General features: G+C 41.5%; 1 protein-coding gene across 1 annotated transcript; it reads left to right on the plus strand.

The window, feature by feature from the left end:
• Positions 1 to 16919: 16919 nt before the first annotated feature.
• Positions 16920 to 18746, plus strand: LOC135503676 (transcription factor HES-4-B-like). Its single transcript, XM_064921825.1, has 4 exons — positions 16920 to 17237; positions 17424 to 17519; positions 17629 to 17716; positions 17823 to 18746. Exons 1-4 carry the CDS (start codon positions 17130 to 17132, stop codon positions 18401 to 18403), a joined length of 873 nt encoding a protein of 290 aa, XP_064777897.1. The 5' UTR covers positions 16920 to 17129; the 3' UTR covers positions 18404 to 18746.
• Positions 18747 to 19019: the final 273 nt, after the last annotated feature.

Consider the following 19019-nt stretch of genomic DNA (forward strand, 5'->3'; position numbering starts at 1 on the left):
TCAATCGTTGTCCCTGATTGAGAACCATACTTAGGTAGCCTGGTTTCACCTTTGAGTTGTGGGTTGATTATTTTCTGTTCAGTGTTTTTTTTGTATTCACCGTTCAGGACTGTTTCGGTTCGTTCTCGTTATTTTGTTTTGTGTTCATGATAATAAATTATCAATATGGACACTTACCATGCTGCGCATTGGTTCTCCTCTTCTTCCACCAACAACGGCCGTTACATTTATGCAATAAATGTCGGTGGAAATGCTTTTATGTGCAAATGTCGAAGTTAAAAGGATCGGACCCTTTTTTTCAATTTTCACCTAAAGTGACATACCCAAAACTAACTGCCTGTAGTTCAGTCATTGAAGAAAGGATATGCATATTCTTGATACTATTTGAAAGAAAACACTTTGAAGTTTAAGGAAATGTGAAATTAATGTAGGATATTTTCTGGTTACTTACAACCTCATGCTAATTGCAATAGCCTACGTTAGCTCAACCATCCCATGGGGGACCCACCCATCCTGAAGATGTTTAACTTGGAGTCACGCAATGGCATGTTGTGAAAGCATGCAGTTTAGCATGGAGTTTATTAGGCTACAGATGAAATAAATGATTATGAGAGTGCAAGGTGATGAGCCTTTCCAATAAATATCAAGGGACAGTCACGGCCAGCTGTGACACAGCCTGGGATCGAACCCGGGGCTATAGTGACACCACAAGCACTTGCGATACATTGCCTTAGATCGCTGTGCCACTCCGGAGGCAAAGATGTCATTGTTAAACACAACTCTTTGCACAGGTACTACAATTAACAAAGACAACAACAAAAAACACCCAGCTCAGAGGAGGCTTTAGGATGCTAGGTTTCCATCCAGTCGGTGAAAGATTTTCATGCGAATATTGTAAAATCACATTTTTTCCCTCCAGAGATTTGTTTCCATCAAATTGACTTGTTGCAGATAAAAGCCTGTGTGTGATGACATAGAGCACATAAAATACATTGTATGGTTAAATTCCCATGTATCGAATAAAGTTAAATGGATTTCAATCTTATTTTCAAGTTAAATGGTTTTCAATCTTATTTTCAACTATACTGTTTTCTCACCACAAAATGCATTATGTGCCCACCCTGGTATTGGCATGTGTGCTAACCAATACTGCTATCTGTGCACTGTTGGCTAGAGCACACGTAATAGCCTATATTAGTGGTCACCAACCTGTTCTGAGTAAAGGTCTCTTTCGCAGTCAAAAAGCAAGCCAAGATCTACCGCTAAGGTGCGCTGAAAGAGTTTCAATCGGTGACGTCACTCGCGTTGAGACCTTGAAGTAGTGGTTCCCCTTGCTCTGTAGGATATTTTTTTTTGGAGCGATGGGTAACGACGCTTCGAAGGTGACTGTTGTCTGTGTGCAGATGGTCCCTTGTTCGAGCCCAGGTTGGGGCAAGGAGAGGGACGGAAGCGATACTGTTACATTATCACAGCATAATGGCTACTTCAAAATTCGATCTTTGATAAAATAGGTCAGTTCAGGGCCTGAAACTTTCTTTTTTGGTCCACCAGACGCTCAAATTGTTTACAGGCCAAATATTTGGAGGTTACCGTGGCAACGAGGGCACTCCAGCCGCTGGAGTCTTTAGTTACAGTGTGCCTGCCTGTGAGATATGATAATCTGATTAGTAGCTGTTGTCTTCACTGAAGCATACACTCAAAACAATGTAACTAGCCAAGAAACAAAAGGACAAAGGTTCACTTTAGTACACTTTCAAGTAAATTAGAACAACTCGTGTGCCTGTGCGCTGCGCTTCTAAAAACGAATCACTTCAATGACAGGACGCACAAGTCCTCAACCGAGCAGTGTTGATGCGCGTTGCGCGAGGTTGGATATATAAGAGTCGTAGGTCTTTGTGTGATTAGCTACCAGCTATGAAACACAAATACAGAAACACTTTAAAAAAATCAACTGCCTGATTTATTTGGCTAGAAATGTGCTCACACTTGACCACTAATATTTTTTCTTTACAAATACGAATGAAATGCTTGCACTATGGTTCCCTGACCACTCGCAAACGTTGCTGGTGAAATAGCCTATACATTTTACCCACCAATTCCAAAATCGAACCGAATTAGGGGGGTGGTGGGTGTTAGTTTTAGGCCCTGGATCAGTTAGTGTCGCACTTGCGAGGCACAGCGGCACAGCCGAGTATAAATTGAAATAATTAGCAAATAATTGTATTTTTTATTTTACTAGATTGATGGTAGGCTACCTGCATTTGATGGTCATGGTGCTTTCAAGATAACTGAGAAATAGTAAAACGACGAGGTAAAATCACAACATCAATGATGTTCAGGTCGGAAAAGTTGGGGCTATATATACTGTAGATGCCCGAGTTTCCAACTTGGAATTCCGAGTAGCCTAACATGACACTTCGAAACTATACATTTCTGAGTTCCCAGTTGTCTTGAACACACGGAAGTAGAAGTTGTCGGTGTTCCGAGTACCCAGTTGATATGAACATTAATCTCAGTGGAGGGAGGGAGAGAGCAGCAGATGGTCAGTGTCTCACGGTCCCTGCTATCTCCTTCATTTCCTCCAGAGGGACTGATCAGAGAGAACGGACAGTTACACCTGATGGTGTAACTCGCATATGCCTCAAGCACAAATTCATGTTGTTCCTATGACCAGAGAAAGTGAAATATTCCTTGATATTAAAATAGATATGGCGAGCTGATAATAATAGCTTATTTATATAAACGCTTGGTTATCGATACACTTGGCTACTCAGTCATTGCAGCGTGAGTTGGCGTTTTATGTTTTGTAATAGTGTTGAATAAAAACAGTGTTGACAATGCTGAATACACAATTAAACATGAACTCACTCATAAAAACAGCAGCTCTTTGCTGTATTCTTTGACTGTCTCTCCGGTCATGGTTTTAAAAGTTGTGAAAGCTAGTCTAACATTTGTCGGCATGGTGATTTGAGCTATCAGATTGGCCAGCACAGTAGGCACACTCGATTAATCAACAGATATCCTGGTCTGTCGGGTAGGCAGAGTTGGTCTTTTAAGACAAATTAAATGGTTCAAAATCGGGAATACTTTGTCTACCTGGTGCGCAGGGCTTCTGAAACAAGTGCACCTAGTGGCAACAGCGCAAAACAAATAATACTTTTATAAAGAAGCGCAAGCCTTTATCATTGGCTTTTTTTATTGTTTGGTGATCCACTAGGAATGCATTGAAGATAGACCACTGTTGGTGACCTCTGGCCTACATGATTAAATTATTATTATGGGGGGAAAAAGTTTGATAATTTTTATTTGTCAAATGGCAGCCAAGCATCAACTATTATTGTCACCAGAATAAGTCCCTCAATATTTATTGGAAATGAGTATCAAGCTCATCATCTTGCACTTTCAGCACCCTGTGAAGTTCATAATATTTTGTTTAATCTGTAGCCTAATAAACTGCATGCTTTCTCAATGTCATCGTGCTCTAGCGACTCCTTGTGGTGGGCTGGGCACCTGCAAGCTGACCTGGTCACCAGTTGTACAGTGTTTCCTCCAACACATTATGTGGCTGGTTAAGCGAGCAGTGTGTCAAGAAGCAGTGAACACCAGTCTCAACGTCAACAGTGAAGAGGCGATACCAGGATGCTGGCCTTCTAGGTAGAGTTCCTCTGTCCAGTAAACAGTGCATCAAGAAGCAGTGAACACCAGTCTCAATTTCAACAGTTCACTGTACTATTTAATGAAGCTGCCAGTTAAGGACTTGTGAGGCTCCTGTTTCTCAAACTAGATTCTCTAATGTACTTGTCCTCATGTTCAGTTGTGCACAAGGGCCTCCCACTCTCTTTCTATTCTGGTTAGAGCCAGTTTGCACTGTTCTGTGAATGGAGTAGTACACAGCATTGTACAAGATCTTCAGTTTCTTGGCAATTTCTCACATGGAATAGCCTTAATTTCTCAGAACAAGAATAGACTGATGAGTTTCAGAAGAAAGGCCTTTGTTTCTAGCCATTTTGAGCCTGTATTCGAACCCACAAATTCTGATGCTCCAGATACTCAACCAGTCTAAAGAAGGCCCGTTATATTGCTTCCTTAATCAGCACAAATCAAATCAAATGTATTTATATAGCCCTTCGTACATCAGCTAATATCTCAAAGTGCTGTACAGAAACCCAGCCTAAAACCCCAAACAGCAAGCAATGCAGGTGTAGAAGCACGGTGGTGGTTTGCGTCTCTCACATGGGTAGGCAGACCATTCCATAAAAATTGAGCTCTATAGGAGAAAGCCCTGCCTCCAGCTGTTTGCTTAGAAATTCTAGGGACAATTAGGAGGCTTGCGTCTTGTGACCGTAACGTACGTGTAGGTATGTACAGCAGGACCAAATCAGAGAGATAGGTCGGAGCAAGCCCATGCTTTGTAGGTTAGCAGTAAAACCTTGAAATCAGCCCTTGCCTTGACAGGAAGCCAGTGTAGGGAGGCTTGCACTGGAGTAATATGATCAAATTGTTTGGTTCTAGTCAGGATTCTAGCAGCCATATTTAGCACTAACTGAAGTCTATTTAGTGCTTTATCCGGGTAGCCGGAAAGTAGAGCATTGCAGTAGTCCAACCTATAAGTAACAAAAGCATGGCTTAACTTTTCTGCATCATTTTTTGGGGCAGAAAGTTTCTGATTTTTGCAATGTTAAGTAGATGGAAAAAAAGCTGTCCTTGAAACAGTCTTGATATGTTCGTCAAAAGAGAGATCAGGGTCCAGAGTAACGCCAAGGTCCTTCACAGTTTTATTTGAGACGACTGTACAACCATTAAGATTAATTGTCAAGGGGCGCTAGAGAGCGTGCTATGGAGTTGACGTGCTTTGCTAGAGCTCCGCTCTATTTTGAAAACATTTGTATTTATCTTAACCTCCCACAACCTATAACTTCAAACAAATTTGACAAAGGGAAAAGGCACCAAAAAGGGGGCGCTAAACAAGATAATTTGAATGAGATAGACAACGAACCAATTTCAACATCGCCGACCCACGAGGGGTTAGCTGAAGAGCCTAGCTTCCAAGAGTTCCCCACAGAGCCTACTCAAAGTGACATACTGGCTGCCATAAACTCACTAAGCAAAAAGGTGGACACAAGGCTGGCTGATATCTCAAAGAGTATTGGGACTTTGGCCGAAACTGTGAAGGCAACTAAGGGAAGGGTGCATGAGGTTGAGCAGACGACAGTCGATCACGAGGCCAGGCTACAGGACATAGAGAAACAGTGCACAACGTTCAAAAATGACAACAAAACCCTGAAAGCCTGACTGGAAATGCTCGAGTCGCATTCAAGACGCCAGAACATCCGAATATGTGGGATCCAGGAGGACACTGAGAAAGGGAAACCCACTGAATTTGTCTCGGAGCTGATACAGGCATTACTGGGGAGTGAACACTTCAAAACGGCCATCCTGGTCGACCGTGTACACAGATCTCAGGCAACGAAGCCGGCCAAGGGCGGCCCACCAAGGCCATTCATTGTACGGCTGCACTATTCCCAGACCAGGGATCTCATCCTCAAGCTGGCTAGTCAAAAGTTCCCCCTTAACTACAACGGAGCCAGGGTGTCTTTCTACCCAGATCTTACCTTGAAGGTGAGGAACCAACGGAAAGAGTATGATGAGGTACGCAACAAATGCAGGGCGGCCAATGTCCGATATGGATTCCTCTTCCCAGCCCAGTTTAAGGTGACAGTCGAAGGATCAACACGTACGTTTGACAACCCAAAAGAGGCCGATCTGTTCTTGACAAGCAAGCTCCCTGGCTGAGGATACAGAACGGCTGTGTCAGCCGGATAAATGGCCAAATACAGGCCAGGAATGTGTTTGAGTTTCCGGCCTATGTCTTTTCGATTAGAAGATCAGAAATTGGGACTTATATGATAGGTGAGATGTTGTGGCTAATATAGCATTGTTTAGCATATCATGTTTTAGTGGCACTCACCCCTTAACGTGAGAGTTAAGTGTTAAGTGTTATTTAATATTAGTTGATATGCGGAGTATCTATAGACAACGAGTTAGTTCAAGCTGTATGTCTAGACACCCTAAGGTTTGTGTGTTAGCCAAGGAGTGCTTCGTTTGGGGAAGTCACTCAGTAAAGGGACGGGGGTGGGGGGAGGGGGGTGACAAGTAATACAGGGGGCATGACAAGCTCCCGCACGGCAGGACGCTTTTCTTCTAGGTTTTGTATGACAGAAAAAAATTGGTCTATAATAAGAAATGCCACATAATGACAGAGCACAGAGTAGACCAGGTGGAATAAAGACAGTCAGCTGGAACTGTAATGGCTTAGGGCATGTGGTGAAACGAGCTAAGGTTAATAAATGCTTTGCACAGTTTTACTCAGAGCTATACCAATCAAAATGCGATGCTACTGATCCACAAACTATGGAACACTTTCTCACTGAATGTGAACTTCCTAAACTAGACAGGGGGGGACAGCTGCTGCACTCGATGCAGGGATAACTTTAGAGGAAATTAACACAGCGATAGCACAATTTCCAAACAGCAGGGCCCCTGGGCCCCGATGGATATGTAATAGAATTCTATAAGAAGTACTGCGCCAGTCTATCTCCAGTTATGTTGCAAATGTTTAAACAATCCAAAGAAAATGCCAAACTCCCGCAAAAACCGCATGAGGCTACAATAGTACTGATCTTGAAAAAAGATAGAGATTCTGTAAGGGTTGTCATCTGGAGATAGAGAGGACCAAAGCGCAGCATGGTTAGTGTTCATCTTAATTTTATAATAATCAAAAACTGAACATTTCAAATACAAAACAACAAACGTGACAACCAAAACAGTTCTATCTTGTGCATACACACAAAGACTAAAATTAACCACCCACAAACCCCAACAGAAAACAGGCTACCTAAATATGGTTCCCAATCAGAGACAATGACTAACACCTGCCTCTGATTGAGAACCATATCAGGCCAAACAAGAAACCCCACATAGAAACAGAAAACATAGACTGCCCACCCAACTCACGCCCTGACCACACTAAAACAAAGAAAATACAAAAGAACTATGGTCAGAACGTGACAGATTCCATGGAGATGTTGTCTTATCGCCCCGTGTCGTTACTCCTCATAGAAAACAAGGTGTTGACAAAGATATTGGCAAACCGATTGAAAACATATATTTCCGACATCATACACCCTGACCAGACAGGTTTTATCCCGGGCCGACATATATACTACAATTTGAGACGCCTTTTCAATGTAATGTATCACGATCATAAGGTTGAGGCAGTGGTAATAGCTCTTGATGCAGAGAAGGCGTTTGATCGGATTGAGTGGAAGTATATGATGTTGGTTCTGGAGCACTTCGGGTTTGGAAAGTAATTTATTAATTGGATAATAATTTAAACATTGTGTCTTTCTGGAGGGAAAGTTTAACTGCGATGAGAGAGAAGGATATGCCTTCATGGCTTTTGATTGAGCAGGCCTCCTGTCAATGTTCCTCACTCCCTGCACTTGTTAATAGCCCATCATATATGAAAAAATCCACTTATCACTCTAACCCAGTCATTTGTCATACGCTTAGGATCTGGAAACAGATGAGATATTTTCTTAACATACCCACTGACCGCCCAATTTGCCTGAATCATGCTTTCCACCCTGCATTGGATGATGTGGTGTTTTCACAGTGGAGGGAGAAGGGGCTCACAACAATTGGTAATCTATACATACAGTGCCTTGCGAAAGTATTCGGCCCCCTTGAACTTTGCGACCTTTTGCCACATTTCAGGCTTCAAACATAAAGATATAAAACTGTATTTTTTTGTGAAGAATCAACAACAAGTGGGACACAATCATGAAGTGGAACGACATTTATTGGATATTTCAAACTTTTTTAACAAATCAAAAACTGAAAAATTGGGCGTGCAAAATTATTCAGCCCCCTTAAGTTAATACTTTGTAGGGCCACCTTTTGCTGCGATTACAGCTGTAAGTCGCTTGGGGCATGTCTCTATCAGTTTTGGACATCGAGAGACTGAAATTTTTTCCATTCCTCCTTGCAAAACAGCTCAAGCTCAGTGAGGTTGGATGGAGAGCATTTGTGAACAGCAGTTTTCAGACATAAGGAAGTGGATGGCTGCAAACATTCTACTTTTAAACTCGGACAAAACAGAGATGCTTGTTCTAGGTCCCAAGAAACAAAGAGATCTTCTGTTGAATCTGACAATTAATATATTTTTTTAATAATATGTTTATTATATAGTAAAATATATAGTAAAATATATAGTGAAAACAATAGTGGTCCTATAACGGAACCTAGAGGAACACCGACATTTACAGTTGATTTGTCAGACGACAAACCATTCACAGAGACAAACTGATATCTTTCCGACAGATAAGATCTAAACCAGGCCAGAACTTGTCCGTGTAGACCAATTTCGGTTTCCAATCTCTCTAAAAGAATGTGGTGATCGATGGTATCAAAAGCAGCACTAAGGTCTAGGAGCACGAAGACAGATGCAAAGCCTCGGTCTGATGCCATTAAAAGGTAATTTACCACCTTCACAAGTGCAGTCTCAGTGCTATGATGGGGTCTAAAACCAGACTGAAACATTTTGTATACATTGTTTGTCTTCAGGAAGGCAGTGAGTTGCTGCGCAACAGCCTTTTCTAAAATGTTTGAGAGGAATGGAAGATTTGATATAGGCCAATAGTTTTTAAAATATTTTCTGGGGCAAGGTTTGGCTTTTTCAAGAGAGGCTTTATTACTGCCACTTTTAGTGAGTTTGGTACACATCCGGTGGATAGAGAGCAGTTTATTATGTTCAACACAGGAGGGCCAAGCACAGGAAGCAGCTCTTACAGTAGTTTAGTTGGAATAGGGTCCAGTATGCAGCTTGAAGGTTTCGAGGCTATGATTATTTTCATAATTGTGTCAAGAGATATAGTACTAAAACACTTGAGTGTCTCTCTTGATCCTAGTTCCTGGCAGAGTTGTGCAGACTCAGGACAACTGAGCTTTGAAAGAATACGCAGATTTAAAGAGGAGTCCGTAATTTGCTTTCTAATAGTCATAATCTTTTCCTCAAAGACGTTCATGAATATATTACTGCTGAAGTGAAAGCCATTCTCTCTTGGGGAATGCTGCTTTTTAGTTAGCTTTGCGACAGTATCAAAAATCAATTTTGGATTGTTCTTATTTTCCTCAATTAAGTTGGAAAAATAGGATGATCGAGCATCAGTAAGGGCTCTTCAATACTGCACGGTACTGTCTTTCCAAGCTAGTCAGAAGACTTACAGTTTGGTGTGGCAACATTTCCGTTCCAATTTTCTGGAAGCTTGCTTCAGAGCTCGGGTATTTTCAGTATACCAGGGAGCTAGTTTGTTATGAAAAATGTTTTTAGTTTTTCGGGGTGCAACTGCATCTAGGGTATTGTGCAAGGTTAAATTGAGTTCCTCAGTTAGGTGGTTAACTGATGTTTGTCCTCTGACGTCCTTGGATAGACAGAGGGAGTCTGGAAGCGCATCAAGGAATCTTTGTGTTGTCTGTGAATTTATAGCACGACTTTTGATGTTCCTTGGTTGGGGTCTGAGCAGATTCCAATAATCCAGGATTATGAGGAAAAAACATTAAGATCTATAACATTTATTCCATAGGAAAAAACTAGGTCCAGAGTATGACTGTGACAGTGAGTAGGTCCAGAGACATGTTGGACAAAACCCACTGAGTCGATGATGGCTCCGAAAGCCGAAAGCCACAACAGTTTTCAGCTGTGCTAACATAATTGCAAAATGGTTTTCAAAATGATCAATTAGCCTTTTAAAATGACAAACTTGGATTAGCTAACACAACGTGCCATTGGAACACAGGAGTGATGGTTGCTGATAATGGGCCTCTGTACGCCTATGTAGACGTTCCATATCAAATCCGCCGTTTCCAGCTACAATAGTCATTTACAACATTAACAATGTCTACATTGTATTTCTGATCAATTTCATGATATTTTAATGGACAAAAAAATGTGTGTTTCTTTCAAAAACAAGGACAAGTGACCCCAAACCTTTGAACTGTAGTGTACATATTAAAGTGAAAATTCTAAGTCTCAGCACAATGCCATTATGGCAATTTCCCATGTGTAGCAGCAGCAATGGGAAGAGGCATGCCATGTACTGTAGATGGCCTCAAACAGTAGTTATATTTGACACATGACTTTGTAATAATTAGATTTCCGATCTGCTTTGCCCTCAGTGTGTGATCCATAGTCTTTGTCGTTCCCACCCTCTCTTTTAACTCTTGGAATTTGCAGGCAGGAGGGAGAGCGTCACCTGAGTGGGTTGATTCACTGATGTGGTCATCCTGTCTGGGTTGGCGCCCCCCTTGGGTTGTGCCGTGGCGGAGATCTTTGTGGGCTATACTCAGCCTTGTCTCAGGATGGTAAGTTGGTGGTTGAAGATATCCCTCTAGTGGTGTGGGGGCTGTGCTTTGCTAAAGTGGGTGGGGTTATATCCTTCCTGTTTGGCCCTGTCTGGTGGTGTCCTCGGATGGGGCCACAGTGTCTCCTGACCCCTCCTGTCTCAGCCTCCAATATTTATGCTGCAGTAGTTTATGTGTCGGGGGGCTAGGGTCAGTTTGTTATATCTGGAGTACTTCTCCTGTCCTATTCGGTGTCCTGTGTGAATCGAAGTGTGCGTTCTCTAATTCTCTCCTTCTCTCTTTCTTTCTCTCGGAGGACCTGAACCCTAGGACCATGCCCCAGGACTACCTGACATGATGACTCCTTGCTGTCCCCAGTCCACCTGGTCGTGCTGCTGCTCCAGTTTCAACTGTTTTGCCTTATTATTATTTGACCATACTGTTCATTTATGAACATTTGAACATCTTGGCCATGTTCTGTTATAATCTCCACCGGGCACAGCCAGAAGAGGACTGGCCACCCCACATAGCCTGGTTCCTCTCTAGGTTTCTTCCTAGGTTTTGGCCTTTCTAGGGAGTTTTTCCTAGCCACCGTGCTTCTACACCTGCATTGCTTGCTGTTTGGGGTTTTAGGCTGGGTTTCTGTACAGCACTTTGAGATATCAGCTGATGTACGAAGGGCTATATAAATAAATTTGATTTGATTTGAGAGGGGGTTGCCCCATTGCATGGAGGGCAACCTAGTTCAACAGTGCTCAAGAGGGCAATATCTCTCATAGTGAATTCCAGTTCAGAGCGCTGATATGAATGAAGGGCAGTGGTGTGCCCAAACTGTAAGTGTGGAATTCAAAGGGCTGCTGAAACCCTATAATGTAATTATGGCAACAAACTCTCAGAGCCATTAACTTTAAATGGTTCCACAGTCACCATTCACTCAGTGGGCTGCCATGTCTTTTCTCAAGGGAGGCCTCTTAAGTCTCATGAAAAGGCCTCTTCTGTACTGATTGTGCTCATTGTCTTTGTAAGCATGTTATTAGCGGGAGAATCAAGTTACGGCACACCACTGATGAGAACAACAGAGATGTACGGTTATAGATAGGGGAATGTCTGTTCAACTGGGCATCTCAGCTCGGGGTTCAAATACCAGGAATACCTCCTCTAAAAATGATCAATGTTGAGTTAAATAATTTGACAGACATTTATTGCATTATCTTCTCTAAAAGAAACATTTATATTTTATAGGCACATTGTACGATTAACCAAACAGAGGAATTCACACTGCTATTACAAGAATATATTTTTTGTTGAACTAACATTGTCCTTTGGTGACAAAACGGGTCTATGGCTAGCACATTGAAAAATAGGGAAAGTTTAGAACTCAGATGAAGTCCCTAAGGGATCTACAGAAACGTTCCATTTTTTATACAAAATAATGAATGATGAATTGGATAATTGTAGATGTTTAAATTCAGTGGGCGTAGTATTTACATCTATTAATGCAATATAAACAATGGATGCTTATTGCACTAAAAGACTAGTTAACTTGCTGTGAAAACGTTGGTCCTCTCTCTGTGTCTTGAAATCAGGGAAGATTGCATTAAGAATTGTAGTTAATACAACATCCTTCAAACATTTATTTGGGAATCAAATTAAAGGTTCCAGTGATTTCCAGAATTTAATTTGGTTGTTTTTGTATTGCTAATCTGTGGCGTTCAGCCTCTTTACACAGACACCAGTGGAAATTCCCAAATGCATCATTGCACAACTTTAATGCACTCCCCCAAAGTATTTCAGTTTAGTGACCCATTCTAAATAACCTATATCATTGAGGTACAGAGGTTTATAAAGGAGTCCATTGGAATCTGTGCTCAAAGGACTTGGTGGAATTTGGTGGAAGCCTTGATGAAAAGTGACCCCCCCCCCCCCCCCCCCCCCAAAAAAAAATGAGGATAAAGAAAAAGTATAGGAGATGTCAGGACGCCTTTGGAAGGAAAACAAACTGCGGCGACCAATGTGAGTTGACTTAATCTGATTAGGCTAACCTCATCAACAGCCCACTTAAAAGGGAGAAGAAAGCCATGAATTGGGCTAAGAAGCGAGAGAAAGGGGTCTCTCTTTGCTCAGAAAACTGAGGCTCTGTGAATACATCACATTATACTAGACATGCTGGTCTGCAGATGGCAAAATGACAACAAACTGCTTAAAAAGCGAAGCAAATATAATTGATCCAAGTTTTTTTTTTGAGATACGAGAACAATAAAGGGAGTAATGAGATTAAGAAAGAATAAGGTGAAAGTTCATGAAAAACATCACTCTGTCACGTTTGTGGTGCTAACATTCTGCTTTGACGTCTTTGAATGCAGCCACCCCCTTTCACGCTATGAGAAATATCACCCGCTTTATATGAATTAATAAAAAAAATTGACAACTTATAAAACCCCTGACAGAGCTAGTAACATATCAAACAAGAAAATCAAGACCAGGGAAACAAGGTGTTTTAATACCTATACAAAACATCAAGTTATTCAAATAGGAAGAAATCCCTAGCAACAATAATATCTTAGGTGGATATGTGATCTATCTGTGCATGTGCTTAGTATACATTTAACAATAAATCAGTAGCTGCACTGCTGTAGTTGGCTATGTTTGGCTGGTTCAAGTCCTTTGTATATGAGTAAATCGTTAATGGTGCTGTCTGCATCCTCTTTGGGCACTTTTCCTTGCCTTTATATAAACACTTACCAAGATGCTGCTGTCAAAATGTATTTATTTTGAGCAAACATGAGCGTCTTTCATTTCTATGGTCTTTCAACAACAACAAAAAACTTGGAGGCTTTAAAAAAAATGTGTACATAACAAACCTTAAGACAATAAACTACACCTGGACTCTCAAAACTGATGTCAATCTTTCCAGCAACAAGTACTCTGTCAATCATATTCTACAAACACAAAGGATCAGTTCATCATAACTTATTACTAAAAGTTGAGAAATTGGCCTGGGAAGTTATCTAACATTGGACACCTAGAGCGTGATAATCTATGTTTAACAGTATTTCTCTGTTTTGCCTCTGTTCCTTGTAAAGTAGCCACAGTAGTCATCTGGAGGAAGAACACAGGTCACCTTTGCAGGCATCGTTGCTGCCTTGTGCGAGGATTGACCATAGTAAACACAATTATGAGAACTGCAATTAAAGAGTATGCGAGGGGATTGGCTGGCCAACATCAGCTAATACAGATATAATTGACTCTATTTTCTGCAGTCTGCACACGGATTTGGGGGAGAGCAGAGGGTGGCTCATTACCCAATGACAAACTAACCAGGCGCCGGTGAAAAGGAGCTGTTGAGCTCACTCTGAAGCCGGACAACAGCCTACTGGACTGTGATAAATCTGCAAACACAGCCCCTTCCCTTTGGTCTTTTCATCTCCCCGGCTTCTCTTCACTCCCTCATAAACTTAAGTCAAACAGCAAGTACTTTCGCTTTACTTGTTTGATGAATGTAGGCTAGATCAGTTCTCAACAGTGATTCCTGTACTCTACATTCCGCTGCATGGTATTGTCAGTGTCGACAAGTGTTTCAAGGATGTAATAATGATGGGAGGCATTTGGAATGTTTCAACCAGTTGGAAGGGAATTCCTGTTTTCTTTGTTGTGCACCACAAAGACTTCCAAGTTTGAAATTCCAGAACGTGGACAGAATTATGGATGTTAATATTTTTTCAAGTTGCCCTTCGTTAGTCAACTGAAATTCCTTTGAATCATTTGATCTCTTGAATTGTCAGAGTAAAAAAAGAAAGATTATAGACCGAATCCAGACCAGAAAAATGGGTTGTCATCCAACAACATCCAATCACACAAATAAAATCCCCAAACATGTCAATGCATACCACTGCAATACGGGGCAGTGGTAGTGGGGAACCTATGCTCTCCCAACAAACCCCATAGAACGAGGTATGCATCATTTGCTCTGATCCCAAAGCAAATGAAGTAAACGTGAGCTCAAGTACACACAGCTGGCCCTTGAGACTTGGGGATCCCGGGTAAACAAGTGTCCAACATGCTCTGCCAGAGCTCACCCACCGAGGACTAGAGCTCATGAACAATGACTGATACGACACCAGGCCAGATAATATGCAGGACTAAGGCTTAACAAACTTTTATTACATTTGGTACTTGTCAATAAACTTGTGGTGAACTCTGGATCATGGACTCAGACAGGGGTTTTAAGATTAGGGTAATTCCACAGTAACAGAGTGACACTATAAGACTCCAATTTTTCCCTTTAAAATCTATGTCAAACAAAAAACAATGATTGCAAAGTGCAGATACCCAGTTTGGTAACAGAACAATGGTACAAACATACCGTAATTCTGTTACCAAACTTTGCATCCGCAATGTTCTTCATGTAAATGTTTTTTTAAATGTTCTATGGAAATTGTTCAAAGTTGTACTTGTGCATTAATTTATATAGTTTGTTTAACTTTAAAATGATTGGTTTTTGTTTCACATACATTTCAAGGTGATAGATCAGAGTCTCTGTGTCACTATGTTACCATGGAATTGCCCATTCCTCTGTTAAATCCACAAGAATCTAGGCCTGTTAGCGGGGTATACAGTATTTATCATAATTGTAATGATTTAACTAGGGAGTTGGGCTTCACTGTGCCACCTTGTGGCCAATGTAAGCAGAAACACATTCTTTGTGAGCATGTGTGGAGTTCGTCAGAAATACATCTGTGGTATACATACACTGTAGACAAGTGATAGGCTTACTTGTCGACATCAAATATAGGGTGCTTCCTTCCCCTCTTGCGATTTTTCATTAATTAATTCATTATGTAACCAATAAGTACTGAATGCACAAAAATAAGCTGTACCCCCCCCATCTAAGAAATGTTTGCTAAAAAAGAACACATTATAGTCATTCTCATGCCAGTCATCCATGATTAGGCCTATAGCCTAGCTGTTGATAATTCATTACACTCTTCGTTTGAGAGGTAAACCGCTGAACATCTATGGTCAACGGCACATAGCTCGCTGTTGTCAGTTCTGGATTTGAGAAACCAGAAGAAATTAGTCAGTAGATGGCGCCCTTTTCCTTCAAACTCAGGCTCTCGCCACATTATCCTTGTAAATTTCAAAAGTTATATATTACTTATGCTATTATGTTAGGTTATTACATAATACTATTATTTTCTATTATTATATTTTTTCTTTCAATGTGTTGTGTGACCTGCATTGTTTTGTAGCCTAGGCCAAATAGCTTCCATTCTCCATAGAGGAATTAACGAGTTCGGGAAGAAACGGGTCAGTGCTATCTGAGATCCCTGGGACGTCCCTACACTAAATCCTAATCATAACCCTTACCCTAAACCTTAACCCTTATCTAACCCAAATCATTTTCAGCGTCAACTTCAATACGGTAGGGACGTCCCAAGGATCCAATGAAAAGTCCCCCTCTAGGCTGTAATAAGGGAAATCCGTTTCGGCACGTGCTCAGTGGAGGCTCAAGTGTACTGAGCAGGCGCACACAGTGCGACTGGCAAGCGGACAGATGTCGCATCGCTCTTCCTCCGCAACCTTCACAGCTTCCGCGCTGGAATGATTGGCACTTAGATGTTCATACAGCCAATAAGACGTAGCTCAGTTAGATCTGCATAAAGTGGCAGCCTGCCATTGGATGACTGCGTGCCCCTGCAAACAGCCTCGCGTGCCATTACAGTTGTTGTTCTGAGGCGCAATTGGATCTCTGGATAAGGCCTAGCAACTGATAAAATAATAATACTAATAATTAATAGGTTAAGACTAAGTGAACAGCTATACTGAAATATTAACCTATATCATTGAAGTATTAATGTATAGTTATTACAACCCTCATGTTTATCCAAATATAGATGCATTTTAGGCATTTGCATCAGTGAATATTAAAATAGTCTAAATGTATTTATTGGGTACTTTAGTATAAACCCACACACACTTTTTGAATGTAGGCTATAGTCTTGCCTTCGTCCCATTGGGAAAAAAAGTATTTATTTTTGACATTTGGGATAGGCCTATATAATAAACTATTGAAAAAATAGACATGCAACATTATTTCAAAGGTAGGCTATTTATATCAACATAGTATTAATAGCATGGTGAGGCTTTGTAAAATACAGTATCTTTAAGCATCGTGAATATTTGTGAACACAAAAAGGATATATTTTTTTAAGGGTATGAAGAAGTTGGAAGTAAACCGCCAGCGCATTCCCCCAATTCGCCTTATCACTTCACAGACAGACCGACTGCACTCGCCGCTTTGTTGTTTGTCCCTCCAGTGCCGATTGAGCAGCGCGTGACTGACAGCCCGCGGGGGTGTTGTCCAATCAGCAGTCTGCCCCGCGCCCAATGGGTGAGTCCGCACGCCCATTGGCTGAGACGAGTGTGGGAAAGAATGCAGAGAGGGTTTCACACGAACTGGGAGCATGCGAGCCGTCTATAAGTACGGCTGGCGTGTGTCGGCAGCAGAGCAGACTCGACCTGCCCAAGTAGCTTGGCACAGCGCACTCTCTTATACTCGCGAGTGATACAGCTGATCAGTGGGACTTGCTCACTTCTGCGTGACTGTCGTAGGATATCTTTCACACTGGTTACAATTTGATCTAAACATAAAGAAGCAGAAATATTTTCCAACGTTTCCAAAAGGATATATATTTTTCTATCTGCCGGAGGAGGTCATTTAATCCAAAATGCCAGCTGACACCATGGAGAAACAAACGGCATCCCCTATTGCTGGTGCACCTGCAAATGCTTCCCATACTCCAGACAAACCCAAGAATGCCAGCGAGCATAGAAAGGTACACTTCTAACACTGCCTATGGATTTAAAATTAATCTAATATATTCAGCATAGACCTGCTATGCTAGGCTATTGTTGTTGCAAATTAAACTGTAGGTAGGCTAACGACATTTTACTTGTGAGATACTCAGAATTATCCATGAACATGCAATTATCCATGAACATGCAAAACATTTATTTTGCAGTCCTCAAAGCCAATCATGGAGAAACGTAGGAGAGCGAGGATAAACGAAAGCCTTGGCCAACTCAAGACACTCATCCTCGATGCACTTAAAAAAGATGTAAGTCAAAGTGATTTCACAATTGAAAATCACTGTTTAGTTCATTATTCCTGGGATTTACTGTGGTATTAATGCACACTCCTTAACTTTGCTATGTTCTTATCCACAGAGTTCCAGACATTCTAAATTGGAGAAAGCCGATATTCTGGAAATGACAGTGAAGCACTTACGGAATTTACAGCGTGTGCAGATGACTGGTAAATTGCAATGCGAATATCTAATTTGACATCGGGTCAACAATTCATTTTTACATTTTCATCGAATAGACACGATTTCTAATGCTCTCATTTTCTTTTTCCTCAGCAGCGTTATCAGCAGACAATACTGTCCTCAGTAAATACCGGGCGGGATTCAACGAATGCATGAACGAGGTCACTCGCTTCTTGTCCACCAGCGAGGGGGTGAACACGGAGGTGAAGTCGCGGCTTCTCAACCACCTGTCAGGTTCCCTAGGCCAGATGATCGCCATGAACTACTCACAGCCAACCCCAACTCAACAGGCTCACCTTGCGCAGCCTCTTCACGTGCAGCTACCTTCTACTGTGCCCAGCAGTGTCTCTATGGGTTCCAAACTCAGCACCGTGGAAGCCTTGTCTCCAAAAGTTTTCGGGGGGTTCCAGCTTGTGCCTGCCACCGATGGACAGTTTGCCTTTCTTATTCCCAACCCTGCATTCGCCTCAGCATCAACCCCAGTCATCCCTCTGTATGCTAACGCAGGTGTACCTATGTCGGTTAACGCCAGTCCTGTCCACTGCAGCTCTGCGCCAACAGCATCATCCCCAGTCCATGGGATGACATCATTCGTCGGTGTTTCTCAGGCCGTCAGCCCTGTCGGTGTCAGCACTGGTTCGGAGAGCACTGAGGCTGTTTGGCGACCCTGGTAGTTTGGTTGAAATGGACTCTACAATGATGAAAGTTATTTTCATTAAGTAAATAGTTCCGTTCTAGGGGACATCGTTTAATTTGTTGGACACGGTAAACGTTTGTTTAAGTTATTGGCTGATTCCAAAATTTGGATGTTGGTGATAAATATGGTGTCCATGCAATGGAAGATTTATTCAAATGTTTGTGATGAAGTACTTTTTATGGAAATATTTAGTTTTGTACAAAGTTGATATTGATTGTTATACCAAAGCTGTGTTTTTATATTGTTTGTCGTTTATGTTTGGAAATTGATGTTGGGCAGTGGCCCATTGACCTAATAAATCAGTTGTCAGAAATTAACAATTTTGTCTTCACTTCCATATCACTGCTATAACCATTACAGTGGTGAAAAAGGTACCCAATTGTCATACTTTAGTAAAAGTAAAGATACCTGAATAGAAAATGACTCAAGTAAAAGTTAAAAACTACTTGACTAAAAGTAGTCTGCCTGGCTTTAAATATGCTTAAGTATCAAACATAAAAGTAAATGCTATAAATCGTTTAAAATGCCTTATATTAAGAAAACCAGAGCACTTTTTTTTAAATATAGCCGAGGGCTATCCAACACTCAGGCAT

Source organism: Oncorhynchus masou, chromosome 18, assembly GCF_036934945.1.
Source record: "Oncorhynchus masou masou isolate Uvic2021 chromosome 18, UVic_Omas_1.1, whole genome shotgun sequence".
NCBI classification, from domain to species: Eukaryota; Metazoa; Chordata; class Actinopteri; order Salmoniformes; family Salmonidae; genus Oncorhynchus; species Oncorhynchus masou.